This window comes from Acanthopagrus latus, chromosome 4 (assembly GCF_904848185.1).
Source record: "Acanthopagrus latus isolate v.2019 chromosome 4, fAcaLat1.1, whole genome shotgun sequence".
NCBI classification, from domain to species: domain Eukaryota; kingdom Metazoa; phylum Chordata; class Actinopteri; order Spariformes; family Sparidae; genus Acanthopagrus; species Acanthopagrus latus.
The window spans coordinates 6,586,846-6,614,091 of record NC_051042.1 but is presented as its reverse complement, the minus strand read 5'-3'; the positions used below and the strand labels follow the sequence as shown (position 1 = coordinate 6,614,091).

General features: G+C 41.7%; 2 protein-coding genes across 4 annotated transcripts; one reads left to right on the top strand and one right to left on the bottom strand.

Moving 5' to 3' along the window:
* On the top strand, nt 1-19,215 carry LOC119017913 (paired amphipathic helix protein Sin3a-like). Of its 3 annotated transcripts, XM_037095085.1 has the most exons (21): nt 1-211; nt 3,320-3,536; nt 4,008-4,190; nt 4,360-4,466; nt 4,597-4,960; nt 5,139-5,390; nt 5,497-5,649; nt 5,939-6,094; nt 6,671-6,757; nt 6,844-6,962; nt 7,318-7,543; nt 9,303-9,419; nt 10,331-10,569; nt 10,681-10,864; nt 11,104-11,686; nt 11,819-11,988; nt 12,156-12,329; nt 12,434-12,526; nt 13,448-13,542; nt 15,812-16,019; nt 17,161-17,379. In XM_037095085.1, the coding sequence occupies exons 2-21, from the start codon at nt 3,342-3,344 to the stop codon at nt 17,377-17,379; spliced, it is 3,924 nt and encodes a 1,307-aa protein (XP_036950980.1). In that variant the 5' UTR covers nt 1-211; nt 3,320-3,341. The 3 variants fall into 3 exon arrangements, with proteins under 3 accessions (XP_036950980.1, XP_036950982.1, XP_036950981.1); XM_037095087.1 differs by lacking the exons at nt 15,812-16,019; nt 17,161-17,379 and adding an exon at nt 13,892-14,627; XM_037095086.1 differs by lacking the exon at nt 1-211 and having other exon boundaries at nt 3,342-3,536; nt 17,161-19,215.
* On the bottom strand, nt 18,124-26,561 carry LOC119017914 (cellular retinoic acid-binding protein 1). Its single transcript, XM_037095088.1, has 4 exons — nt 26,414-26,561; nt 24,538-24,716; nt 24,198-24,311; nt 18,124-19,981 (listed from the first exon to the last, which is right to left on the bottom strand). Exons 1-4 carry the CDS (start codon nt 26,481-26,483, stop codon nt 19,928-19,930), a joined length of 417 nt encoding a protein of 138 aa, XP_036950983.1. The 5' UTR covers nt 26,484-26,561; the 3' UTR covers nt 18,124-19,927.
* Between the last annotated feature and the right edge of the window lie 685 nt (nt 26,562-27,246).

The window sequence follows — 27,246 nt, the reverse complement described above, 5'->3', positions numbered from 1 at the left end:
CACGCCTCTATGTTCAAGGAACACCGCTTCATACATACACTGTTGTTAGCGACGTAGCCACTACGGCCAATTTCATTTTGACATTTTCATGTGCGACCACTTCTCAGAACTTCACTTTTTTGTCACGGCCGAGTGAATACACGAGTGGCGGTTGACTGGTTGGACTGCGTTACACCGGTGGGTCAACTTGTCGCTGGTGGCAGCCTGCGAGGTAAGTTAGTATTAGCTTGTTAGCCGGATACCCTGTACTGATGGGGGTTGGTTGTTGTGCTAACGTAGCATATAGCTGCTATATAACCTTGCTGAACAGACCAGATAGCGATCCAACTCAGGTTGCCTTTATTTGATGACTTAACATTTTGGTGTACTTTAGTGTCCCCACAAAATACCATGTGGGGTCAAGAGCGGCTACAATAGCGTGCAGCGCCGATAAGTTAGTCAAGCTAGTTTAAGTAAAGCTAGCAGGCTAAGAGCAGCGACCATGAATTAACGTTAGCTGACATGCTAACGCTGAGCAGATTGACCTGACAACATGCATTTTTGTTGTTAGTTTGCTCTTGCTGTATCAGTCTTTACTGACTGGGTCTGGATTTTATGACACAGACCATACTAGCGGAAAGGCAGTGTGTGTGTTAACGATTTTTTTTTTCTGTCGAACTTCTCGCATAACTTGACGTTAATGCGACGTTAACGTTATGAAGAAGCTAGTGTTAGCTTGTTGGCTAGCCATCCTTCTTCCTTACCTAACCAGCTAGCATAACCAGAATTAGTTACTGACCATGTAACATTATTTAAGTAATAAAATGTAACGGTAGTCTATGCTACACAACATAGCAGCCAAGCGTGTTGACAGCTGCGATGAAGCACGGCTGTTTCCTTTTCGGTATCTTTAGCTAACAGAAAGGGTAACGTCAGTTAGCCGACACGTTCAGCTCATCTGGATTTTTCAGCAAGCAGAGTCCCGTTCACTGAGGACGGTCAGCTATGACCCGGGAGTGACAAACACCGACACTCACTGGTTCTTTATACCGACTAGCATTTTCTGCATTTAATAAAGGTTAGCTCGCCGGCCACAAAACTCCGAGCTAGGACGAAAGCCAACGTCAGCCATCAGACTAGCGAAAGCGGTCAGCTCACCGAAAACGGCTGGCGTTAAGCTCGGTGTTTGGCAGAGAGGGGGAGGGGATGAGGCAGGGCTACAGCGAGCGGCAGCGCCTACATGGCTGTAAAATGTTGGCTGGCAGCAAAATGTTAGCTTTCAGAAGCGCTAGTCAGCTGATTTCGACTTCTTTCACTGTCTGCCGTCTTAGCTTCGCGTTCGGCAAAGAATATTTGGAGCTGGATTTGCGACAGGCGCAATCTCGGCGTCTGAAGACCGGACGCTCAGGCACCGTGTTTTCCGAAATTGGTGGTGCAGGACGGTGAGGCACAATGTCTGCTGCCCGCTGACCAGCTGCAGTGACGTCTGCCCAGGGACCGTCAGTAAATTACATGTCGCTATAAATGTGTGTGAATGTGCAGTGAAACGTCCAGATGGACACAACGTGTAGTAACTGTAATGCAATCGTTAAAATGGATTTATATTGTTCAATTTTGTGGTTGTTCTTTCTTTTAATTCCTATATCACACAATAATTATTCTGAAAGTGGATTGCATCTTATATTTTTCTGTAGTTTATTTTCAGAAAATGCCCACAAATGCTCAGAAAAATGTTTCTAAGGCCTCACAGTGAGACTTTATACTATCAACAGGTGTCAGTGTGCACTTGGGCCAGTCCAGTATTCACTGATTAGCAATATAGGTGTTGTTTTTCTTTTTGTCATATTGCTGATAAAAAAAAATAATTTAAATGTTAACATTAAAAAAAATGTGCTAGTTTGGCTCCGCCCACAACCCTACCTGTGTGGCAACTTGTCAAAAAGTGATAACATACAAACATTGAATAAACTGAATCTGCAAGTCGCTAGTAATTCAGTTCAGTCAATGTTAAGTATTAAGTAGCAGAAATGAGGAAAGATTCAAAGTACCTGAAAATTATACTTAATAACAGAACTTAATTGTAATTTATTTCAGCACTGGTTGTTCACAATTTTGACACAAAGACTTTCAGTTGAGCTGCAATTGATAATCTGTCCCAAACATCAGTTCTCAGTCCCATTGTTTCCTAATAATTGGTATCTGCCCAAATCTGTACCTTGTACTTGTATACCAACATGGATCGATCTGACAACTCCAGTCAGAATTTTGAGTTGCTCATCTTAAATTGTAAACCAACAGCTAAAGGAGGAGCTGTGATGTCTGGATGCAAAGACATACATGAGACCTAATGATAGAATAAGACAATAAACAAAGAGAATTGAGAGAGAGAGAGAGAGAGAGATGTGCACGGAGATGGAGATATGGAGATACAGAGATGGAGATAGAGATAGAGATATGTAGAGATATCCACAGAGATGGAGATAGAGATATGTAGAGATATCCACGGAGATGGAGATAGAGATATATAGAAATATCCACGGAGATGGAGATAGAGATATCCACAGAGATGGGGATAGAGATAGATAGAGATATCCACAGAGATGGGGATGGGGATAGATGGGGATGGGGATATCCACAGAGATGGGGATAGGGATAGATGGGGATATCCACAGAGATGGGGATAGGGATGAATGGGGATATCCACAGAGATCAAGAGGCGGCTCCAGCTCTGAACTGTAATGTGTCTGTCATCACTTGACAGACGGTCCCTAACTGGCTGCAACAGCCATTTGGCTGGTCAGTAATATGTCTTTTTATAGAGAAGCTGCTGTAAATGATTTCTTCACAGTCATTTGTTTTCATGCACTGAGTTACTTTTAAGGATTGTCCCTGGTTTTGTTTCATTTATATACTGATTGATTGTCATTTTGTGGATTTGTCTGAATTGTAGACTTGGGACACTTGTAAAATATGGCTCTCATAGAGTTCATCAGTATGCCAGTAATTGTAAATATAGTGCATAAATAAAGGTTGAATGTAAGACAGTGGTGTTGATTGGAAATATCAAAGTGTCACTCTGGTGGGAGCCTTTTACACCTCATGGATGCTGGATCACAATAACAGTAAAAACAAGCAATCAGGCCCGTTTTTAAAGACTTTTTAACATGTCGTGGCATAGTGTCATTGTAACCGTGCTTCAAGAGCCATCAGATAGTTATGGCCTTTTTTTGATAATTGATTTTTTATGACCAAATTACAATTTAAACTGCCTCAAATGACTTTACCAGTTCTTAACTATTAGGATCCCTGTTAACTGTTGTTCTTTCTCTTTCTACTTCAGCCCTCGTGAGTATGCATATACAATGAAGAGGCGTGTGGAGGACCCAGAACTAGTATTTTCACCCCAGCAGCAGCAGTCACGACGACCTCCAGTTCAAGGAACTGCAGACAGCTTCCAGCACCGGGCCCTTGCCCCAGCCCCGACTGTGATAGAGGCATCTGTAGACAACATGCAGCCATCCACCGGCATCCAGTATTCTCTCCCACAAGGCTACCAGGTATGAAGACTGTTACCAATGTGTTCATCTTAGAAAGCAGTTTCTGTGGCAGTAGTGCTGTTGTCTTCACTTGGGTCCTGTACTAACCTTTATCAAGCACCAAATTCCCATAAAGCGTACCTTTTAGTGAATAAACAGATTTTAATGAGTAGCTCCATAGACTCAAAACGATTTAAGGATGATTCACAAGGCAAAAGACCATTTTTGTTTCAAACTTCTCAGTTCATTTAAAACTTGCTCTTTCTGTGAGCTGATCAAATAGAAGAGATGTTGAGGTGCTTCTTCTTAAACTAGCAGTCTCTTAACTGAATGTTAATTAATTAATTAATTGATTAATTAATTAATTTAATTTGATTAATATTCTGTTTCAAGCTGTACTTTATTCAATTTAATTGTAGAAATATGTAGAAGAGACAAGGACATCTGTAAAGTCTGAGGATCCTAAAGTCCTCATCATTTCTTCCTGAACAGGTCCCTACAATGCCCCAGAATACAGGTGGACATGGGCACGGACATAATGCAGCACCTCATGTTGGTCCGCACGCACACAGCCTAGCAGTTCAGGGCCAGGGCCCAGCAGTGGTCCAAGGTCACGTTCATCCACCCACAGCTATGACTTCAACCCAAGGACAGCAACAGTTTCAGCGTCTGAAGGTAACCCCACCATAGAAACAAGTAGTTGTAGTGCACAGCAAAACCTTCAGTGTTAAGTTGTATGGAACTTATTTGACTTTTACAGATTTGAGCCAATTTTCATTCTACATTCAGTGTGACACAGCTGAGGAGAGAACTTATACAATATTGGTTCTCCTTTACTTCACAGGTTGAAGACGCGTTGTCCTATCTGGATCAAGTGAAGCTGCAGTTTGGGAATCAGCCGCAAGTTTATAATGATTTCCTTGATATTATGAAAGAGTTCAAGTCTCAGAGGTCAGTTCTGATTTTATTGACATATCCTCATCAAGTAAAACAGTCTATATCAAGTTTTAATCTGTAACATGCAGACTGGTTTCTGGACCAAGTTGATGATGAATTACTCTCATTCATTCTTCCTCTACAGCATCGACACTCCTGGAGTCATCAACCGTGTGTCGCAGCTCTTCAAGGGCCACCCAGACCTCATTATGGGTTTTAACACATTCTTGCCACCCGGATATAAGATCGAGGTTCAAACCAACGATCTAGTGAACGTGACCACGCCTGGTCAGATCCACTACATCACCCCTCATGGTATATCTGTTCATAACATCCCTGTAAGTGGAGCATCCAGCCAACCTGCAAGCCAACCCCAGCACCAGAGTCTGCCACAGGCTGGTCCGCACACGACCACCACAACTACCACGGCCGCCGCCACCATTACCCCAACCACCACCACCACCACTCCAACCATACCCACCCAACCTGCTCCGAATAAAACCAGCAAGGTAGAATACAGGCTGCTACGTTGATCCACTGAATTGTATCTTTGAAGTTTTCGTTTAAGTTGCTTTACAGCTAATAGCATTGGAATTTGACTTGAGATACAAAACGTTTTGCACACCAAACTGAATCGTCACCCGATGAGTGTACACTGACATGCTCTTCTCTTGTCTATCCCATCAGCCAATTCAGTCTCCAGCCCATACACCCACCAGCCAGCCCAACCCATCCATCCCCTCCTACGCCTCACCACGTTCACCTTCCGTTCAGTCCCACACTCCTGTGAGCAGCACGCCGTCCGGTGGGCCCGCTCTCCAGAACAACCAGCCGGTGGAGTTCAACCATGCTATAAATTATGTCAACAAGATCAAGAACCGTTTCCAGGGTCAGCCAGACATCTACAAAGCCTTCTTGGAAATCCTACACACATACCAGGTAAGAAAAGGAATGCCATGTGGGCAGTGTAGCATATGCAGACTGTTGATACCCAGTGTTAGTGTGTTTTTCACCTCCCTTTTTATTTTTATAATAAAATTTCCAGAAGGAACAGCGAAATGCTAAAGAGGCAGGAGGCAACTACACCCCGGCACTGACGGAGCAGGAGGTCTACACTCAGGTGGCAAGACTCTTCAAAAACCAGGAGGACTTACTCTCAGAGTTCGGACAGTTCCTGCCCGATGCAAACAGCTCGATGGTAAGTTTCACTTTAACTGGACTTGATTTGAAAAATGTCTTTGGTGCTGGCATTGTTTCTGGCTGTCTGGGTGTTCTGATGCTAGCAAAGGCAGCCTGCCAGCCCTTTCCTAATAAGATTAAGCCTGGCTTGTGTTTTCAGTAGCTTTTTTAGCTAGTAGCTTATTTTTTTTGAATGGGGTCATGACAAAACATTTGAGAACCATTGCATTAACAGTCCTGCAGAAAATGTGAAACTCTAAGGACAAACATCTCTCTGGTGACATTATATTTTGCAATCTTCTTCTCAGTTGCTGGGCAAGGCTACACCAGACAGGGCAGAGTCAGTGCGTAATGATCACGGTGGCACAGTAAAGAGACCCTTACTGAACAACAAGCAGAGGCTTAGCCAGAATGGCCTGCCAATCAGGAGACCCACAGGAGTGGGAGCCACACCACCTGTCAAGGTACACACCATGCTGCTGCTGCTGTCTGTATATATTCAGCTGTTTGTGGTGTTTTTTTCTTTTGTCTTTAATTTACATTCATGAGGGCTAAATATTAGCAAAACACCTCACTGATGCACCTTAACTGTTCACTGCACCTTATACTACACAATCAATACTGCTTATTTATACTTTTTTGTACATTTTTTATATTGCTTTAATATGCATAGGATGTTCTTTTTGTTTCAATGTGTTGTTATTGTCTCTGTGCATAATGCTGCTGCTACACTGTTATCTATCTATCTATCTATCTATCTATCTATCTATCTATCTATCTATCTATCTATCTATCTATCTATCTATCTATCTATCTATCTATCTATCTATCTATCTATCTATCTATCTATCTATCTATCTATCACAGTTCAGCAGTGTCTCACGCTACAGTTTATCAGACTGTTTTAGTTTGGCAGCTGGAAGTATTTAAATCTTCCCAAACTTCAGAGTAATATTATTGTTTTATAAGAGCATTTAGCATTTTCTTTTTGCAGAGCATGCAACAATCATATTTTTTTTCATTTCTTTACACCTTTGTAGAAAAAACCCAAAGTAATGGGGAAAGACCACGGCATGAGTGAAGTCGGCAAACACAGCACCAGCACTGAAACAATGTTTTTTGAGAAGGTCAGTATTATTACAGGTAGCACCAGTAGCTGTTAAAAATAAACCAGCTCACACGAAAGTTTGTTGATTTCATTTTCCTTTAACAGGTGAGAAAGGCTCTTAGGAGCTCTGAGGCCTATGACAACTTCCTGCGGTGTCTTCACATTTTCAACCAGGAAGTAATTTCTCGTGCCGAGCTGGTGCAGCTTGTCATCCCATTTCTTGCGTGAGTTTAAACACACACACACACACCAAAAGTCACCAGCGCTTCAGGGCCTCTGACTGTGTTACTGTGCCTGAGATGCAAACAGGTACTCAGTTCTATGTATATCGCACTGTGGTACTACCAAGTACAGCTACTCTGTTACTGAGCAGTGTCTTGTGATGTTTTTTCAGATTAAACATTATGTCCTTGTTTTACTTGTCAGAGATGAATTTTAATGAAATATAGTATAGATAGAGCTACATCAAATGTAATACTTGCATATCAACTACCAGTGTCATTATTACACAAACCTGTCAGCCACATGGCCATAGCCCCTCTGTTAATTGTTGCACATATATTGTGCCATTATTGACAGAAAATTCCCGGAGCTTTTCACATGGTTTAAAAACTTCCTTGGCTACCGAGAGTCGAGCCACGGGGAGTCGAGCCACGCAGAGAGTTTACCTAAGGAGCGTGCAACAGAGGGCATCGCCATGGAGATTGACTACGCTTCCTGCAAGAGGCTGGGGTCCAGCTACAGAGCACTCCCAAAGAGCTACCAGCAGCCCAAGTGCACCGGCAGGACTCCGTTGTGCAGAGAGGTGAGTCACTAGAGGAATTCTGCTTATTAAAGGTAGTCCTGTCTTGATAACATGTTTATTCTCCTCTGCAGGGTTACCAGGTACAATGTCAGTGTATCTGGAAAATAGCCTCAGTAGTATGACTGGTGTTGTGTTCAGTGGCTGCTTCTAAATTTACAGTCACCAGGCACCAAATGTGCTTTTAATGGATACATTGAATAGTCAATAAAATGTCAACAAATGTTAACAACCTTAATAGAACACTAGTGCATTGCCCGTAGGAAGCATGTATTCCTATAGAAAAGTGGGAGGTTCAGTAGCTTTTTCATGGATGGCCAAATGAGGTTGTGTTTGAAGGTGGGACGTCAGGGATATAATTGGCTGTTTTTGACAACTTTTGATTATACCATTATATTTCACCTTAAAAACTATTTACCTTGCCTTGTTTGGTGTCATTATTTTCAGCACAACCTCACGTGTGACTGTACAGTTATTTTTTCATTTTGACGTACTATATTAACATTATGGACCTAAAATCACAAAATGACATAAAATCAGAGTAGGAAAAAGTTAGATTTTTTACTGTGAAAACCACAAATATGTAAGTAAGTTGTTTGTAACTATTTATATTTAAATGCAGGCAATGCCTCAGGCTTTGGGCTCCTCAGCTCATTCCTGCCTGTTCCACATTCAGCAGTCCCTTCCTTGTTTTGACTGGCAACACAAAAAAACGACTACACTACACACTAAACTATACACTATATAACATACTAACTATACACTCCAAACACGTTATATGTCACAAATCTCTCTACTCTCAAAACTCGCCATCTCTGTCGCTGTCTGTATCTCCACTGGCATCCCTCACACAACTTTCCATGTTCCTCAGCAGCCAAACTTGCTGCTTGCGGACACTTTCGAGACAAAAGCCTGGTTTTACCATTTCACCAGACACAAAGCAAACATGACGGCAGTGTTCTCAAACAAGCGAACTAAGTCCGGTTTTGCACGTGCCGGTCCGTTGACTCGGGTGGTGGGCCGTGGGGTTGAGCTAGCAGCTAGCTATACACGAATATCCACAGATTCAGATTCCACTTTGTTGTCCTCGCATATCTGGATCTCCTCAGACCGGAACAGACTCGGTCCGGACTCGTTTAGTCTCATGTTGTGGAACACTCAGTTCAGATGCACAGAATAGGACCGAACCGCCAGCAAAATCCCGGTCCAGCTCAAGCCGCTGCAGGTATAAATCCGCTTGTTTCCTAAGGTATGTCGTGGAAGTGAGCTCTGCAGTGATTAGCTCTGGTACGCACATTACTATGGTGGTTATGGTTGACAATGCTAGCGGAATTTTCTTTTTTGTTATTTTGTGTGATTGATTGTCAACAAATCTGGAGTGTTTCAAAATCACAATAAAATGGCAGAAAAGCAGCCGATCCTTCCATCTGAGAAGACAGTTTACATTTATACATGTCATATCTTCACCTGAGAAATGATTGAAGAAATATTTGTTTTCAGATGAGCAAACTTGGCATTGATTGAAATTTTCCCCTGACACCTTTTTCAACATTACACAGGATTATTGCATCGATATGAAGTGCAACGGTTTTTCAGCTGTGGTTGATTTTTGTCAATGGGTCTTAAATATCACACTTTTTAAAACCTTTTTCTAATTATGTATTAATCTTGTGCCTCCTGTGAATTCGATATGATTGCAAATGAGAATCTTCTCAAAAACTCTTAAACATACGTTTGAATTGACTTGGGTGTTGTGTTGCAGGTCCTGAATGACACATGGGTGTCGTTCCCATCGTGGTCAGAGGATTCTACATTTGTGAGCTCCAAGAAGACTCAATATGAGGAGCACATCTACAGATGTGAGGATGAGCGCTTTGAGGTGAGGAACACTCTGTCCAAACACACTGCAAAGTAAAAAAAACTTGGTTCTTGCATGGTCGTAAGCAGCACTTCCTTTCCATAGCCCTTTTTAGAGAAGGTGGCACATTTTCTCCAAGGTAAGGGCGGCAATGTGCCGGCCTGTCTTTCTAAAACCAAGGCGTAATATTTCTCCTTTTCCAAAAGCCGCCTTTGAGGTAGGCATAAACATGTGACGTGACATGAAGCTCGAAATTGGGCTGTGAAGAGTGACAACAAATTTGTCTTTAAAATAAGAACTTCACATTGCACCCTATCGGAGTTTAGAACTGGCTTCTTAATGGGGGGCTTTTAATTTGAAAGTAGCGACCATTCCTAGCTTGCGCTACAACAACAAGCTAATACAACCAAACAGCCGCTGAGATCCAGGAGACACTAGCATCTCCCGGATCTCAGCGGCTGTCCGGTTGCTTGTCTCAATGTCCGCGGATGAAGTGACGGTCTGCTGCTGTGATCAGCGGACCGAGCCGCCAAAAGGACGGGCAACTTGGCGGCTTGGTGCTCTGTCTAAAAACGGCTCATGATGCACTTTGATCTGAAGTCAAGACCACAGAAAAGCCATAGATGTAAAATATTCTACAAAAACATCATTGCTGACAAAAGCAGTGAAACTCAACTGTAAACATATTAACAATAACACACTGCCACACTGCTTACAATTACGCTGATCATATTGTAAAATATTATTTATATACAATGTGTATGAGTCTATTTCTATTTCTTACCTTTTTATTATATTGTTTATTTTTTACTATTATTATTATTATTTTTATTGTTGTTTATAGCAGTATTACTGTCCTTTGGCTGCTGTGGTGAAGAAATGTTCCTGTTTGCAGGACAAATAAAGGAATTCTGATTCTGATTACCTTTTAGCTGGATGTTGTGTTAGAAGCTAACCTTGCCACGATACGAGCCCTGGAGACTGTGCAGCGGAGGCTGTCTCGCATGTCGGCTGAGGAGCAGCTGCGCTTCAAGCTTGACAACACAATGGGCGGCTCCTCAGAGGTCATTCACCGCAAAGCTATCCAGAGGATATATGGAGACAAGGCTCACGACATCATCGACGGGCTCAAGAGGAACCCAGCGGTGTCTGTCCCCATAGTGCTGAAAAGGTTAAAATTCGGATTTCAGTTTCTTATCTGGTCAGGTGTTAACAGTTGTTCATACTTTATGAGATTCAATTTAGAAAGACTTCAAGACGTCTGTTTGTGTGTCTGTTCCAGATTAAAAATGAAGGATGAGGAGTGGAGAGAAGCTCAAAGAGGCTTCAACAAAATCTGGCGGGAGCAAAATGAAAAGTATTATCTGAAGTCTCTCGACCATCAAGGCATCAACTTCAAGCAGAACGACACCAAAGTGCTGCGCTCAAAGACCTTACTGAATGAAATCGAGATGCTCTATGATGATGTAAGCAAACGTGCTCTCTTGAAAATAATGTGATGAATTTAAAAGAAGGGAAACATTATGACTCGTTGTAATCAATGGTTGGTGGCACAGTAATTTCTTTCCACAACTGCACAGTTGGATTTATGTTGTGAAGCTGTAAATGGGACATGGCTCATTTCATCTAGTTTATTTTATTTATATGTCTAATAAATGACATGCCTCCAAATTCAGCTCAATCTACTCCTTTCTGTGTCCTGTAGCGCCAGGAGCGATCGTCAGAGGAAGCTGCCACACTGCCACTAAGTGGCCCACACATGACCCTGACCTATGATGACAGCCAAATCCTGGAGGACGCGGCTGCCCTCATCATTCACCATGTCAAAAGACAGGTGGGAATCCAGAAAGAAGACAAGTACAAGATTAAACAGATCATCCACCACTTCATCCCTGACCTGCTGTTTGCACGGCGAGGTGAGCTCTCTGATGTGGAGGAGGATGAAGAAGAGGAGGAAGAAGACATGGAAATGGATCCAGATGGCCCCAAGAAGCACAACGGCCTGCCAGGAAGCAGCCCGTCAAAGTCCAAGCTCCTCTTCAGCAACACGGCAGCTCAGAAGCTGCGAGGCACGGATGATGCCTATAACTTGTTGTTTGTGAACAACTACTGGTATATCTTCCTTCGTCTTCACCACATTCTCTGTTCTCGTTTGCTAAAAATTTACGGGCAAGCTGAGAAGCAGATTGAGGAGGATGCCCGTGAACAAGAGTGGGAAAGAGAGGTGTTGGGGCTCAAGAGAGAGAAGAATGAAAACCCAGCGATCCAACTGAAGATGAGAGAGCCAAGTAAGAGAAAATACTTAAACTCTCTTAAGTTTTCTACAGTTGCACTTAAATCCTTCCACGACACAACCGCAGTGCATCACATCTTGTCATTTTCACTAATAATTTAACTCATTTACTGTTTTCTGCCTGCAGTGGATGTTGATGTGGAGGACTATTACTCAGTGTTTCTGGAAATGGTGCGTAATCTTTTGGATGGAAATATGGAGCCAGCTCAGTACGAAGACTCCCTGAGGGAAATGTTTACCATCCATGCCTACATTGCCTTCACCATGGACAAACTCATCCAAAGCATTGTTCGACAGGTCTGCAAATCAACTTTATATTATATTATGTGATTGATCAAAAAGATGCATAGCACTGTGGTTTAGTGTTGCTATCATTATTAGCCTCTGCACTTAACAGGCTTAATCTAAGTGAGCTTGGTTTCTGTGGATACAGATGTCATATGCTAAATCTGTTGCCTTTTCAGCTCCAACACCTTGTCACAGATGATGTCTGTGTGCGTGTGACGGACATGTACCTCAGCGAATGTGCCAATAAAGCCACTGGGGGCACATTGTCCACACAGTCATCCAGGGCCACAGCTGAGGGCGCCTACCAGCGCAAATCAGAGCAGCTTATGTCAGATGAGAACTGCTTCAAGGTATGACAAGGCCAGAAAGTGATGATAACATTGTGCATCTGTTTCAACTATTATGAACACCTCATTTTTATGCAGTTTTCTCTGATTGCTTTTGTTTCGACTAGTTGATGTTTGCAAAGAGCCAAGGATCGGTCAGTCTGGCTATGGAGCTGCTGGACACAGAAGAGGAGAACTCTGATGAGCCAGCGGAGGCAGAGGTAAGTGTCAGTATTAAGTTGTAGTTCATATAGTGTAACGTCAGTTCATTAGGTATGTGTACTTAGCTACATCTTGTGTAGTACAACCTGCAACCAATCTGAGAGCTGCAGATATATTATGAGGCCAGAGTGGTGGTGAAATGGTTTGCGTAAGTATTTATATGAGTTGAAATGTGTGACGCTACACTTTTGGTTAGTACGATCATGTAGCAGGGGGAAGAAATTGGGCACGGCAATTGGAGGAGATATATGCTGCTCGTCAGTGTGGTAGACTCCACGTACGTTAGAACATTGAGAGCCATGGTGACTAAACACAGGGAAAAGCACTTTGACAAGAAGAATGACAAGTTAAACGTCTGACAGGGTTAACTTCACAACTACCTCTAACTCCATCAGCGCTGACTGGGAGATGCAGTCCAGACACATCAACAAAACAAAAAGTGGAAATGAGTCCACTTATGTGAGACTAGTGTGTTCCTCAGTCAGAGCCTCTCCGTCCTGCACGTCAGGCAGCCTTGCTGGGTGCTGGCAGTGAGCCGGAGTTCATTGAGTCGTCAGAGCGCTGGGTTAAATGGAAAGTGGCTCCTGAATATCAAATCATTTCGCACTTTTGTCTTTATTAAGAGGTTGGTTACTGGTTATGGGTGCTGGGTTTTTAGATTGCAAAATCAACCAGGACTAACATCCGTCGTCTAAACCAATATGCCTGCAGTAAGTTCATGTAGGGGGATTATGTGTCAGGCTTCAAGTAATAATGTGAGGTCACCTAACATTTTCAGCTCAGTGGGTAAAATGTGGAATTATTTAGCTTAAAGGCCATAATCTCTGTCTGGTTTAGTGGAGACTTCTAAGGTGAAGTATGTCACTATACTGTTTTGTATATTTAATTCACATGTTGTTTTTCTGCTCTGTCCTGCACAGAGGTGGTCGGACTATGTGGGGAGATACCTGAACTCAGATTCTGCATCTCCAGAGCTGCGAGAGCATCTCACCCAGAAGCCGGTGTTCCTCCCCAGGTGAGGCCCCAGCCATGTCTCCCTCTTGTCTGCACACTATAAGCTTCTGTCCTGAGGCTCTAGGCAGCCGAGCAGCCACTCCACTGTTGACAAGCCAAACCAGCTGCCAAACACAACTCCTTTTCAGAGATAAAAACAGTGGCACTTCTGCACAAGCTTGACATAGGAAGCTCTCTGTAATCACAAACATCTTCATCTTTGACATCAGAGCTCTGCCTTTTTAGTAAAGAATAAACAGATGGTTTGAAGGTAGATTTTAAAATAACTCCACAGCTACAGTGAAATGCTTGCAGTGACTGAATGCCCAACTGTTTGTTAGGAATCTCATCAGCCTCCAACATTTTTTCAGTTTCTGACATCTGCCTCACATGGAAGATTGCACTTTACATGGCCATCTTTTAAAGAAAATGGAATTTATTTATTCATTGATTCAGTTCCTTTTTAATGGGAATTTTATTTATTAACAGGAAGGTTTTTTTAAAAGTGGTTTTGGCTTGATTGTGGGTTTTGAATTCCCTCTTTAGCAGACAGCTGTGAGGAATCATCTGGTTTGATTATTCGCATTGTATTGAATTTAAAATGATGATCTTTTCATTGTGTAACATAAGAACGAAGGTCACTGAATGCACAGAAAAACAAATGGGTTCCAACTTTTTCATTTTAATTTAACTTTTCTACGATGTCTTTGACCTGAGATTGAGAGACTGAAGCTCTTGTGTTGGACCTGAAAGACTTTGTTAAGACAACAGTGAAGTCCTGGTTTCCTTTTCTATTTTATCATGCCCTTTGTTTGTAACTGTATTCAGATCAAAGGTCCTGTATGTGACTTAATCACTCTTTGCAAATGTAAATGTTGAAATGTCCATTTGTTTAAGTCTGTTATACACAGTGTTATGTTTGTAATAATAACTCTCAGTGGAAACAGTGCACTCCCGTTGCAACTTTTTTGTTGTTGGTGAGGATTTTTCCACTGGTTTGACGGAGATTAGTGCTCATTCGTTTTTAAAAACTCTGGTCAAGCACATTATCTGCAACACTTGTACAGAGGAGAAGGGTTTGTAAATAAAATGATTGTCTAAATTGTATGTTCATGTTGGTGTATTTCTTTCCTGACACCTGAGAGCTGTGCATGGAGGCGTGGTTGTGTCCGCTCTATCTTATAGCTCCAGTTGAGTGTTGCACATAAAGTCTGTCTTTGCTTTTTGATGCTTGTTTGAGTTAAATGTTTCTTTGAGATGGCTGTCCATTACCATAAACATTTCAAAAGTATTTAAAGCACAAACAAATCTTGTTCTTAGTTTTCTCTTATTCAACCCATTGCATAAATCTGGTGCCTGACTATGATTTATCAGTGGGCTCACCCACATCTTGTCCTTTTCTCCTTTTATTTTTCATCAAATCTATGAGAGATCAGCAGCACAAGAGGTCAAACGACTTCATAAATACATTCACAAACAGCAGTAAATGAGCCGTTTCTTTTCCAGTTGTGTTGGGTCTTCATCTCATGATCATAACACTCTGTACATTGTTGGTGAAAGTATGTGCACATCAAAGTATTCTCAGCTCATATTTTTTGATTGGTATCCAATCAGGCAGCAATTTTCTAGTGTTTGTTTCTAACAGTTTTTACCTGAAATTGGCCTCACTGTCATGTCTTTTAAGTGGAGCCCTGAATGCAAAAATATGCTTCATGGTTTCAGTCCCCGCTCACCTGTACCCTCAGTGGTAAGTACACATTTAAAACTTTCATTCAGGTGGGGTGAATAATTGCATTTTTTTATAACCTGCTCAAAATCAGGAGCCATTTCCAATTATTTGTTTGCAAAGCAGATTTCGATTTGAACTGTGGTTGTGCAACGGAAGTGCACTGTACAGAAATGTTACGACTGCTGCCTCTGCTGCTCTTATAGATCCACATTTCCCCAGAATGATTTGACTCCCAATCTAATTCTATTACTCGGTGAGTTGCAATGCATGGGTTTAAAAATAATTGTTTAAAGGGACAGTCCTCTCAAATTTGTCTATACTGCTTTCAGATTTTCTTAATGTCATGTTTATTGCACCCGATCACATCCCCTAGACTTTAAGATCCTACATACTGTCACACATAAAATTGTGTCATGTTACAAGTGAAAATAAAACTGATTCCATAAATTTGTGCGAACTTTCCCTGTAAACGTGATGCACCCCTTTGATGTGGAGTAATCAGAAGAATTCCTCTGGGGTCACTCAGTCTTGTTCATGCTTGTCGATCTGTTTCGGCTTTCAGGAATTTGCGACGAATAAGGAAGTGCCAGCGAGGATGGGAGCAACTGCAGCAGGACAGGATGAACAAGGGCCCCTCAGACAAGTCGCAGGACGACAGCAGTGAGCTAAAGATGGAGTGCATGTTCAAGCTCAACTCCTACAAGATGGTCTATGTCTGCAAGTCAGAGGACTACATGTACAGGCACACTGCACTCACACGGGCTCATCAGGTAAGCACAGAAGATGTTAACAATACTTACTATAGATCTGTTCCTGCTTCATTATTAAAGGTTAAAATGGAAATCTAAAATATTAAAATGTGTCTTCATCAACATCCTGCAGATTCTGTTGTCAACAGAGCAACAAAAGAAGCGTAGACTTTGCAGTGCATGAAGCATTACCAGAGTTTAGCTCTGGTGCAGCACACAAGCCAATTAGGTCTCCAGAACTAACGGATGTATTTAGACCCCAGCGGACATTTTCAGCAATTTTTTTTAGGGTCATCGGTTGTAGCTTTTCCAACTTTTTGTACACAGAATTGCAAACTTTTTATTTAAAACATTTTCTTAAAATGCGCCATCCAACGCGTGTACTTAAGTCGCACTGATTTAGAGGATTACTGTTCGGTAGACAATACTTCACTCACTTAAATGCTGTGTAGTATTAATAATGTGTGAAAACAAGCAGGATGTATAATATATAAAATAAATATTACTCAGTGATAAATTGAGCAGTGCTGCCGGTGCAGTTGGCCAACTGCTGCATGGTGCATTTAGGTCACTAATAATGTTGTGTTATTTTTTTTACAGTGATTTCACAATGCTATCAACAGTTAGCAATATATAGGTAATGTGTACATTGTTACCTCCAGTAGTGAGATAGTATTTTAGCAGTAATTTGTCATTAACTTCATGTTTTGGGGTCGTAATCATGTGGAGGGTTTTGCAGCATTTGTGCTTGTTCTTTACAAATGATTAGAACTCTTTGTAAGTTGTATTCTACAAGCCAATTTTAAAATTAATATATAAGTTTATATGTATTAATACCACTTTTTAAAATATGTAACTTGATAACAAGAACCCTTCAGCATTTGTGCTGTTGTGAGACAAAGCCTCCAAGTCAGTGTGGATGATTTGTGGGGCCAACACTTAACATGTAGTCAAAAAGTTACATCCACATTCACTTGCAGTGATTTTCTCAAGTCCCCAAAGGATAAGAGCTGAAGATTGTCATTACAGCCAGTCTTCCATTTTCAGCAGTCCAGTGGTTGTCTTGATGTCACACCCTGATTTAATGAGCTGATCCTGTGGAGGTTTATTTCTGTGCCTTTCTGATGTCTTTGTCGCTGATCTGTGTTGTTCTGTTGTTTAGTCCCAGCAGCGGGTCAATACACGCCTGCACAGACGCTTCCAGGCCTGGCTGGACACCTGGGCCAAAGAGCATGTGACCAGCGACATGGCTGTCGACAACCAGAAGTGGCTGATGGGAGTTGAACGAGAAGGCATGTTGTCCTGCACTACCACCTGCAGCCCGGAGGTCCTCCATTATCTCAACATTAACAAGTACCGGGTGAAGTACAGAACACTGTAGTCGCTCTGCAGGATGATAAACTGTGGCCGTCTTCACACGACAAGCTGCCAGTGATGACTTCACACACACAGTAGCGCCATGTGGAGTTTTCCAAACTGCTTTTGCCAGATTCAGTTGACTGAAAATCTTTAAGGTTGTTAATCCACAATTTAAATGGGATGTAAGCTGTCCACTCTTTGTGAATGTGCCGGAACTGATTCAGGAACTTTTGTCCTAACTTTCAAGCTTTTACTGCAATATCAAATATATATGAATAAATATATATGAATATATGAAATGCAGACTTTTACACACAATTTAATATACCGAGAAACCACTCCTCACTGCATCTTCTCTTTGGATCAGTCTACAGTTTAAACCTGGTCAAAGCAGTCAAGCATTTCGTAACTTAACCTCAGAAACTCTACAGTGAAGTCAAAGTGTTTTTAGGGCCACGTCACCATTTTACAGGAATCCAAACAAACAACCTCAGTTGTTCTCTTTAGTAAGAACAAGCACCTGTTACTTCTGTTTGAAATGTGTGTTGTTGAACTTTGAGCTGTAAACTTGTGTAGCCTGTGAATGTTTCCCTTTTTGCTGGTGAAGGTGCAATAAGGCACTCTAACAGTATGAATATGTATACTCAACATCTCTGGCGAGTGCTGAGTAGTTGCTTGGTGTCAATACAATGCCAGCAGTGTGTATCGAGGACAATAATATATGACCGCCCAAACACTTTGTGTAAATATGTTGTTTATATCTAGATTTTTTTTTTTTTTTTTTTTATCAGATGTTATTGATGTGTAGCGAACATTAACACACACATAGTGTCAGTCTTTAGTTAGAGGTTGCAGAGAAGTTTATTAAGAAAATGCAAAATTGTAACTTTTTTACCAAAGGATGTTCTATAGAGCTCTTTCTCCCTTTTGGTCCGTTGTGTTGTCTTCATTCAGTAGGAACAAATGACCCATTTTATATAAAAGCCCTTTCTGCGCATTTCTACCTTCAGTTTTTGACATGATTTTCACTCGTGGTTTTAAGATGATTGAATGTAGCTGAGCAGCAATCTCTCCTTTTGGAAAGTACAGTCTGTGTCCCTTTTTTCAATACTGCAGTCTTAACAGTACTATTAACTTTTTGTTGTATTTTAACTTTACCAAATGGTTAGAATCTGTACGACAGCTTTGTGGTCTCACCTATAAAAACTGTACATAAGTTGTGTTTATTTTTATGCCCAGTGCTGCCAACAAACACTGACTGATGTACAGTCTATACGTGATGTCAGCCGTGTGACTTGTGTACAGTTCAAGGATGATGAAAACAAACAAGCAATAATTCTCTCAGTCGCAGTTTTATCAGTTTGTATTTGCAGCTGAAATACAAATGTGAATGTTGTATTCCCTTAAAACAGGGATGTAAGCTAAGGATGTCTATTGCCTTTTCCTCTATAAACTTTGCGTATTGATGCTGGGTTTGTGGATTTAGCAGGACAGGTCAGATTGGAAGGCATCCGTAATACTCGACATACGAGCAACAGGCTTTTCATTACGTTACAGAAATGTATGCAGCCAAGAGAAGCTGTCTGACAAAATTTCATCCATTTACATATTTCTGATCTGCATCAAAGGTGATGGTCAGTAACCTACCAGCTACAGACAATCTTGGAACAGTTTTATTATCTGGGTTTTTATTTTTATATTTAGTGTGTTTAATAAAGAACACCACCGGATGTCCCGCGGAGCTGATTGTACATAAAGACATGGTTTGTACCTTGTTTATTGTCTCTTCTCTTGACTTTTCTGATGTTGTACATGAGTGTTAGTATGGTGTTTGGCATTAAACTATCCTTTGAATAGACTGAAGCTCAGCTGATCACTTTATTTCTTTATTACTGCCTCATGTTTATATGAAATTGGTTATTTCATGGAGCAATGTTGCTAATTTTCAGGTTCATTGTATTTTGGGTCACTACTAGAAGAGCTTTAATGCTTTAAAGCTTTAAAGCTTAAATCATACATTCAGAGTTCTTCTGAAACCAGGGGAGTCCCCACCTGCTGGCTGGAAAAAGAGGGTGTAAGGCACTCTCGCATTAAATTTACCTTTCTAGAAGCTTGTCCTCATTCTTTGGTTTGTGGCTTTGGCCAGAAAGTTATTTGTCACTGGTGCACTCTGTAAGAATGGACCAAACAAACAGGACAACACAGAATATCTTGGACAACTCGGCACATTTTAAAGGTTTAAACAAAAATTATTACAAATTGCTCCTTGATGTGAAATCTGCACTAGTCAGTATTCAAACTGCTGCAGCTGCTGCTGCTGACGGCATCTTTTTCATTGTTCACAGGGTCAAAGATCAGATGCATAGATTGAACAGTATGACCAAAAAAAACCTGCTTTTGATTGTTTTAATTTTCAATGCTAAAGAAAATTATATACAAAAAGGAACAAAGCCGCAATACTTAATATCCATTTGTGTTTTCCATGAAGATGTAAAACCCTGGATGCTGATGTAACATGAAAATTCTCTCACTGGAGAAATGGGAGAGGTTTGTTGGTGGAAACGTGGATTCTACTGCACTCGTCCGTAGATCCTCGTGCACACCACGTCATCGGCTCCGAAGATCTGCAACGAGATTACAAATCTGATTAGAGCTGACGTAGTTTTACTTTGTGAACACACACAGTCACAGGAAAAAAATCTCCTGCCATTAACCTGTGTGTATCTATGTGTGTATGTGCATCATCAGCGCCACATGTTCTCACCTGTCCATCACTGGTTTTCATACGTTACTGCTGCTGCACAACCTGTCCACATTAGTCTTTTCATCACTATTTTACAATTGTCTACCACAGTATATTTAATAATTTTTTTTATTTTTATTCCTGTATACAGAAGAACTGATTGAACTGATCCAGTAAAAGTAATAGGGTACAGGCTCTGAAATATACTCAATAAAACTGAAGGACATTTCTAGTGGCCATTTCTGTGCAAAGCTAACAGAAGCTCACGTCATGTTGTTATAGTTAAAAGTCTGTTAGACTTAAAAGTACAGTCAGTAAGATTTGTCCGGGCTGTTCCTGAATGCACCATAAAGATAGTTGATATTTGATAGTTGAGTCTCATTCTCAGGACGTCAAACAGACACATGTTGGGTTGGAAAGTACAGATATTTGTGACACCTGAAAAATACCTGCTTATGTACAGTAATGTAAAGTATGAGTACCTCTTCACTTCAACTTATGCTGTGATTGTTGTGCACAGGACAACTGAAGACACGTAAAAGGAAATAAGGCATTAAGTATTTTCCCTCTGAGCCACATGTTTTGTTCTCCCTGAATGTCTTCAGTAACAGTGTAATTGCCTAAATGCTGGCCAACATCATGATCCTAATTTGACTCAGCTGCCTGCTTAATGAAACAGTTGCGACAAAAGCTGGTATGAAAATGGGGAAGAAACACTGGAAGCCCCAGGTTACTCGTGGGAGTCCAGAGATTTATGGGAGTCCCAGGGGCGCAGCATTAACGTCACACATCATCATTATCTCAGGCCTGGCAGTGTGACGGGACAGAGGAAACGGGCCGGCGCTGTGAAAAATGGAGCTGCGACGACTCCATCTGGCAAGTGGCGCGATGCCGAGGGAGACATTAACTGGAGGTAACGCTAGGGTCCAGTGGCATCTCTCAACAACATGATCAATGAGGCCAATTAAAGCCCAACGGATGACACACACAGTTCTGACACCACAGTTCATCTGGATCCAGAACCATCATAAAGCAGCCGACCCAGGACTGAATTCATCTTTAAAAATCAAGACATAAAATGAAATGTAAGTGAAGCATATGAGATTCCTGGCTGTGGACAACTAACAGAGTGGTTGCACATTCTGACACATTCATCCTCGTCCCTTCTTACTGTAGCGTCTCCACGGTTCTTACAATCGGCCCAACTCAGATCAACCTGAGCAGTCACCCACATGTTGTCTTCATTAAGGTCCGCATCGTCCTCTCTACCTGCCTCTATTCAAATTCATGAGCATTTATGTGTGTTTACTAAGAGGTTAAGTGTGAACTGAGATCCTGTAGAAGAGTTTATGAGGAGCAGCTAACAGAGGAGGGTTTACAGCAGGCCTCCTCTATTCACCAATATTTTAACTGATTATAACAAGTCTATCAGGGATCTCATGAGAATGACATAAACAGACCCACATGATTAAAGATGTAATAACTGTCCCATCCTGCTTAAGCAGAACATGAGACTGAATAAAGATCTTAAAGAGGCCTTTGTGGTTATTGAGAACAGATTCAAACTCAGAATTTAAAGATTCATAATATTAATGAGGTAAAAATACAAACTCAGAAATATTTATTTTTTCCATCAGTGAATAAACCAGCTGTTCTTAGAGGAGAATAAGGTCCCAGAACACTGTCTGATGATAGAAAGGTGGCAGGGTCTGCCACATATAAATGCAGTAAAACAGTATAAACTGTGTTGTCCTTTAAGGTCAGTTTGTTCATTCAGTATTAAGTTTCTTTAGGCATTAAATAAGACAGCCAATGAAGCCCATCTTTCTCATCTTATTTAAGAACTCAGCGCTTCTCTAAGTGTTTTGATAGGTTTTTCAGGTTTGTTTCAGTCAGTAAATGAAGTGTGGGCAGGTACCCTGAGTCTGTTTCTCTGCTCCATCATTCAGATGTTAAAATGGTCAAAGAAAGTTATGTATAAATTACAGATCATAATTAAGAACATCTGACCTCTCTCCTCACTGGGATCACAGTAAAACTCATCATCCTTTCTCTCTCCGGTTTGTGTCAGTCAGATGACAGCCGGTCGCTCCACAACAATCAGACAGTCTCTTGAATATAAACACTGTTCAAAGCTTCACTCTCAGTTTGAAATTGTGCATTCAGTCTGAACTACAGCCGCTCTTGAATTTTTCCCTGATTACCTCTCTGCAGAGCAGAGTGAGTCAGTGAAGAGGAGATCTCCACCAGCCAAACTGGACTCGGCTTTGTTGTCCATCTGGACAATAAATCCAAGCAGGCCCAGATGTTTACAGGAAAAAAAAGACTGCTCAGTCTCAGTGATCTTGAATTGCCAGGAACTGGAGGCAGAAGTGTTTCTGATGGATGCAAGATCACAAGTGCTGTCTGACAACACAACGCACGGCCGTGAAATGTTAATTCTTTCCTGTATAAATCTAAATGAAGTTTCCCTGTGGAATCCCAGAATACGTGCTGCTGCCGGCTGTAACACATAATTCACTTGTTTTCAGCCTTTTTTGTGTTTTCTTTCTTTTATTTATGTGGCGTATGAAGCCAAAACTGGAATCACATCAGAGTCAGAGTCTGACTCCTGGTCCACCGTTCAGGCCTTTCAGTCCTCTTTAATACGACTGTCTATTGATGTTTATCTGTAATTTGATGTTGAAACATAATGAAAATATCACTCCATAATAGTGAGCTGTCTCTCAAATGCAGATGATCCACACCCTCAGAGAGATGCATGTTCTGTCCAGTGGGAGCACAGAACATTTCCTAGAAACTACGTAGTATTTGGGAAAAAAGTTGACCAGATTGTGGAACATTTTCACATCTGGTGTCACCACCCAGCTGTGGCCTCTCCCAATCATCCATCTGGTTTCTGCGTCTGCCGTGATTTCTTGCCTGATGACAGATATGGATTCAAAAGTCCTGACCCAGGCTACATGGTTCTGCTGGCAGGGAAATATGTTCAATTTGCTTTCTTTCCAAGAGAAAGATGAAAGTTATATATCTCCTTTTAAGAACTGCAGCTGCAAATGATTTTTTCAGCTCCGTCCGCAGAATGAAATGTTGTCAAACCAGATTCTTTGACTGTGACAAAACATGTAGAAACACAGATATGACAGTTTAAAATGTAAAAATCTAGATTACATGAATGTGACCTGCCTGTCACACAGGTAGGCAGAGCAAATGGATGGTGTTTCAACATTTGCAAGCCTCACCCACCACTGTATATTTTTAGACGACCTGTCTGTGACAACAGCACCAGGTATGTAAAGATGATCTTTTCCTAACCAAGTGGTTTTTGTGCCTAAATTTATACCATTTGCACGGCGCTGTTGAAAGTTCCAACTGGAACGCTCCCTGAAGTCATCACCAACCCTAACTTCAAAATCCAAAATGGCTGCCCCATGCATCAAAAATGAGAAAAGGATGTAGAATGTAGTGTTCATCAGCACTTATACGCTCTCTGTGTGGTTTTAAATGAGTCCGTGGACATATTGCCACGGTGTGTGTGGGAGGTGAAGACTCTGTGATGTGCTGCTATCATTTACAACTTCTGAACTAAATGGGACGCAGCATTTATGTGCTAAACCAAGCAAAGCTGCTACTGGCAGTAGCTTCATATTGTGAAAGAGCAGGGGTGTCATCCACCTCCGCCTCTGGGTCCAGCCAAGAATACTAACAAGCAATTTTCTCCAAAATACCAAACTATTCGTGTAAGGGAAGCTGCGCAGCACAACTGTGTTTGAGACAAACTTGGAGGACTGTGCCTGTGACTGCTCTCAAGACAGCGGCCTCCAAATGTGACACCACATCCCAGTTTGCGAAACATCCAAACATCTGCTCATTGACCTGCTTAGACTTCAGATGAAAATGCAAGTCACTGTCTTCATGAATCTTGGAGCCATGTTTGTAAAAGAAAACCCTGAGAGAAGGATCCTTGAGAGACACACGAGGCTCCAGGAGTGTGTTGATCTACACTGTGCTCCGTATACTTGATTCATTTCAGTCTGCAGCTGCATTTATGGCTCTGTTCTTATCTGTCTGCAGGAAGCTCAACGAATACAACTCACCAGAATGAGTTCATCCCCTTTGAGTTCTCGGCTCCAGAATGTTTTTGGGCCATTCCCGCTTAGCAGAGTCTGTTTGCAGTAAATCTTGTTTTCTGTTTCCCAAGTGGCCAAACTCTGTGGAGAAAACACCAGTGTGTTTGTCTTTTACATCTTTAGCTTGTTTGCTAGTATAGTCACAGGGAAGCATAGTCGCTGTATTGATGCCTGATCATGTGTTACATTTACCTCCAGGATGATGTGTTCAAGTGCCAGTTGGATTTATTTGTACTTGTTGAAGATTGAACAATTCCTATTTCTCTGCTGTAGATCATGTGCTGTTGTAACAGTTTAATTCATTCACCTTACACTTTCTCCCATCCACTGTCTCCTCATTAAACTCCTCTCCGATATGGAAGTTGATCTCCGTGGTGCGGACGGTGGTGGAAGTCTTGATGTAGAATTGCTCACCGTTCTGCTTGATCTCCACATGGGGCTTGGATGCGGCCGCCACTGCCACCTTCCTCAGCATTGGATTCACACCTGGGAACACAATTCAGAGTGAGTCCAGGCTGCCGAGCCAGTGACCACGGTTCAAGACTGAAGGCAGGAACACACCAGCCCAACCATTGGATGTCTGAAGCATTTGGGGAGACTCGGACGAGGTCGGGAACAAATATGTTTGGTGTGTTCAGCTGTGTCGGATGCTTTCGGGGCCGTCGGACGTCTGAGCCATTGGATTCTCTGATTGGTTGTGTGCCAGCTGAATGGCCAGTCTGATCGGCGGTGTGCTAACGAATCAGTGCGATGTGTGGGAAGGGCAGAATACAGTGTGCGCTGTGCACTTTCTAGGCACTCCGTTCCGTCATTCCCCGTTTTCATGTTTTGCAGTACTGGCACGAGACTGGTTGTTATGTCCATTCAGGACGAGTTAATGTTCGTTTGGTAATGCCTCGCTGCATGTTTAGTATGTAAAGAGAGCGCATGAACCCCTAGTCTTTAACACTAGAGCTACCCACTCATTGCATCTCGCGCAAGCACAGAACGTACACGCCACTGTGCAGTAGGCAGCATGTCGAAGCGATGTGTTTCAATGCAACTTTTTCGTCGAACGAGTCAGACAAGTGGCAACGGAGTGGTCGGAGAGTGGTCGGATAAGGCAGTTGGTGGTGGCCTTGAGTTTCATCTTTTGTAAGCGTGAAAATACACATCAGTGTCAGTAAAAACCACGAACCAAGTGGTTTTGGTGCCTGAACCTAAGTGGGGCTTAAGAACAAGAGGAAAATTAAACTTGAACCTGAAGAAACATGAAGTTGCAACATATTCATGGTGAGCAGAAACCTCCACAACCAACATTTATTCTCTGTATTGATCTGAAATAAGGCTGACGAGTCTGTTAAATAGTGAATGGATAAGATTTACATAAACCGTGGAGTAAAAGGTCATCTGTGTCCACATTTTATAATCTGACTTGTTATATGTCTCTGGCAGCTGAAGGTTGGTCACAAAGACGTCCTATTTCAGAGACCACCTGGAGTGGTGTATGCCACAGTGAAACAACTCAGACAATATATTTAAGGAGTTGGTTTGTCATCATAAAAAGATCATCCAGTGAGTGCGATAGCTATCAGCAGATGTTGTGAATATAGAGCGTGCAGTGACGAGGTGATGAGACAGAGGAATGCTGGTGCGTTTGCCTTTGTTTAGCTCTGCTGTAGATCATGATGGAGTCTTTTCCTCCAAATGAGCGGAAAACCTATAAACCCGCTGTCACACATTTACAAACAGTTAGACGAGAGAACGTTTCAGTCTGTTTCCCATCTATCCTCCTCGTGTGCTCCATCACTTACAACACAGCAGCAGTGCATGAGATTCCTCGTCCTGTAATTAAAACCAGCCGTACTGGAATCATGAACGATCTCCTGCAGCCACACCTCTGTACATAAAACCATTAAAACTGCTCAAATTAGACAAATTGGATCTGTGCAAACATGGTGGAAAATATAACCTTTAATTGTAGCTTTTCATTAAATTAAATCTTAGTCTCCAGTATTTGTACATCAAGTGTCATGCATTTTGTTTAATTCTTAGTTTTTTACAATCTATATTCTAGGATTAGTTGTCCATAGTGCAGATAATTTTGTAGACCTCTATCCCCAGTCACTTGATAACTTTGAAAATCTCTTTCTCTAAAACATGTTCACATCTTCATTAAAAAACAAAGAATACATTTTCCTCACCCAGAGCTTTGAGCAACTCCTCAAATTTATCGCTGCTTTTCATTTTCCAGGTTCCTTCAAAATTGGGCATGTTTGTGTGGTTCTGAATCAGCCTTCGGCTCCTGTCGTCTGTCTCCTCTGATCCCTTCCTCCAGACGCTTTCTCTCCCTCGTCCTCTCCTCCCTGTGCACTGATCCCACAAGACCAAACGTCCTCCTCCTCCTCCTCCTCCTCCTCCTCCTCCTCCTCCCCCTCCACACACACTAATTACACACACATTTACAGACCCTCTCCTCCACACACACACATTCATGATGGTTTATTCTCATTCTTTTAATGTCCACGCTGAATTATGGTTCATTTCGAAGTCTTGTAGCGATAAAGCTCCTTAAGCATCAGTCTTGTTTTGCAGCTTTCTTACAGCTGAAAAGAGGATTATCTTCTTTTCTTTCTATATGGAGGGTTTAGGCCATGTTTGTTCACCCAATTAAAACATTTTCACACTTTTCTATTTGAATCTCGTCCCACAGACAGTTTTGGGTTTATTCGTCAAGATTTGAGAGACCTGCCTCTGAGGATTCTGCCTCAACCATAATACCATAAATATGATTGTGCCTGCAGTGCTTAACTAAACTCAATCTGTGTTTCTTTACAACAAAAACTCAAGAATGATTCCAAATGTTCAAACGCTGTAAATTCTCAATGTGCCGTCAAACACAGAACATTATTATCTTCACTTTTATTATCCCAAATGTCTCCACAAGTTTACTCAAGATAACGGTGTGTTTCATTTGGTTGGAGAACAAGAGAGTCAGCGAACAAGACTAAACTTAACACATATAAAACATAACAAC

Bases quoted from the DNA above. Each gene is read 5' to 3' on its own strand.
- LOC119017913 (XM_037095086.1), top strand. From the start codon at position 3,342: ATGAAGAGGCGTGTGGAGGACCCAGAACTAGTATTTTCACCCCAGCAG. The intron at 4,191-4,359 runs GTAACCCCACCA...TTTACTTCACAG, and splicing joins AACAGTTTCAGCGTCTGAAG to GTTGAAGACGCGTTGTCCTA. The intron at 7,544-9,302 runs GTGAGTCACTAG...GTTGTGTTGCAG, and splicing joins GGACTCCGTTGTGCAGAGAG to GTCCTGAATGACACATGGGT.
- LOC119017914 (XM_037095088.1), bottom strand. From the start codon at position 26,483: ATGCCCAATTTTGAAGGAACCTGGAAAATGAAAAGCAGCGATAAATTT. The intron at 24,717-26,413 runs GTGAGGAAAATG...TTGTGTTCCCAG, and splicing joins GGAGTTGCTCAAAGCTCTGG to GTGTGAATCCAATGCTGAGG. The intron at 24,312-24,537 runs GTGAATGAATTA...TTTTCTCCACAG, and splicing joins TGGATGGGAGAAAGTGTAAG to AGTTTGGCCACTTGGGAAAC.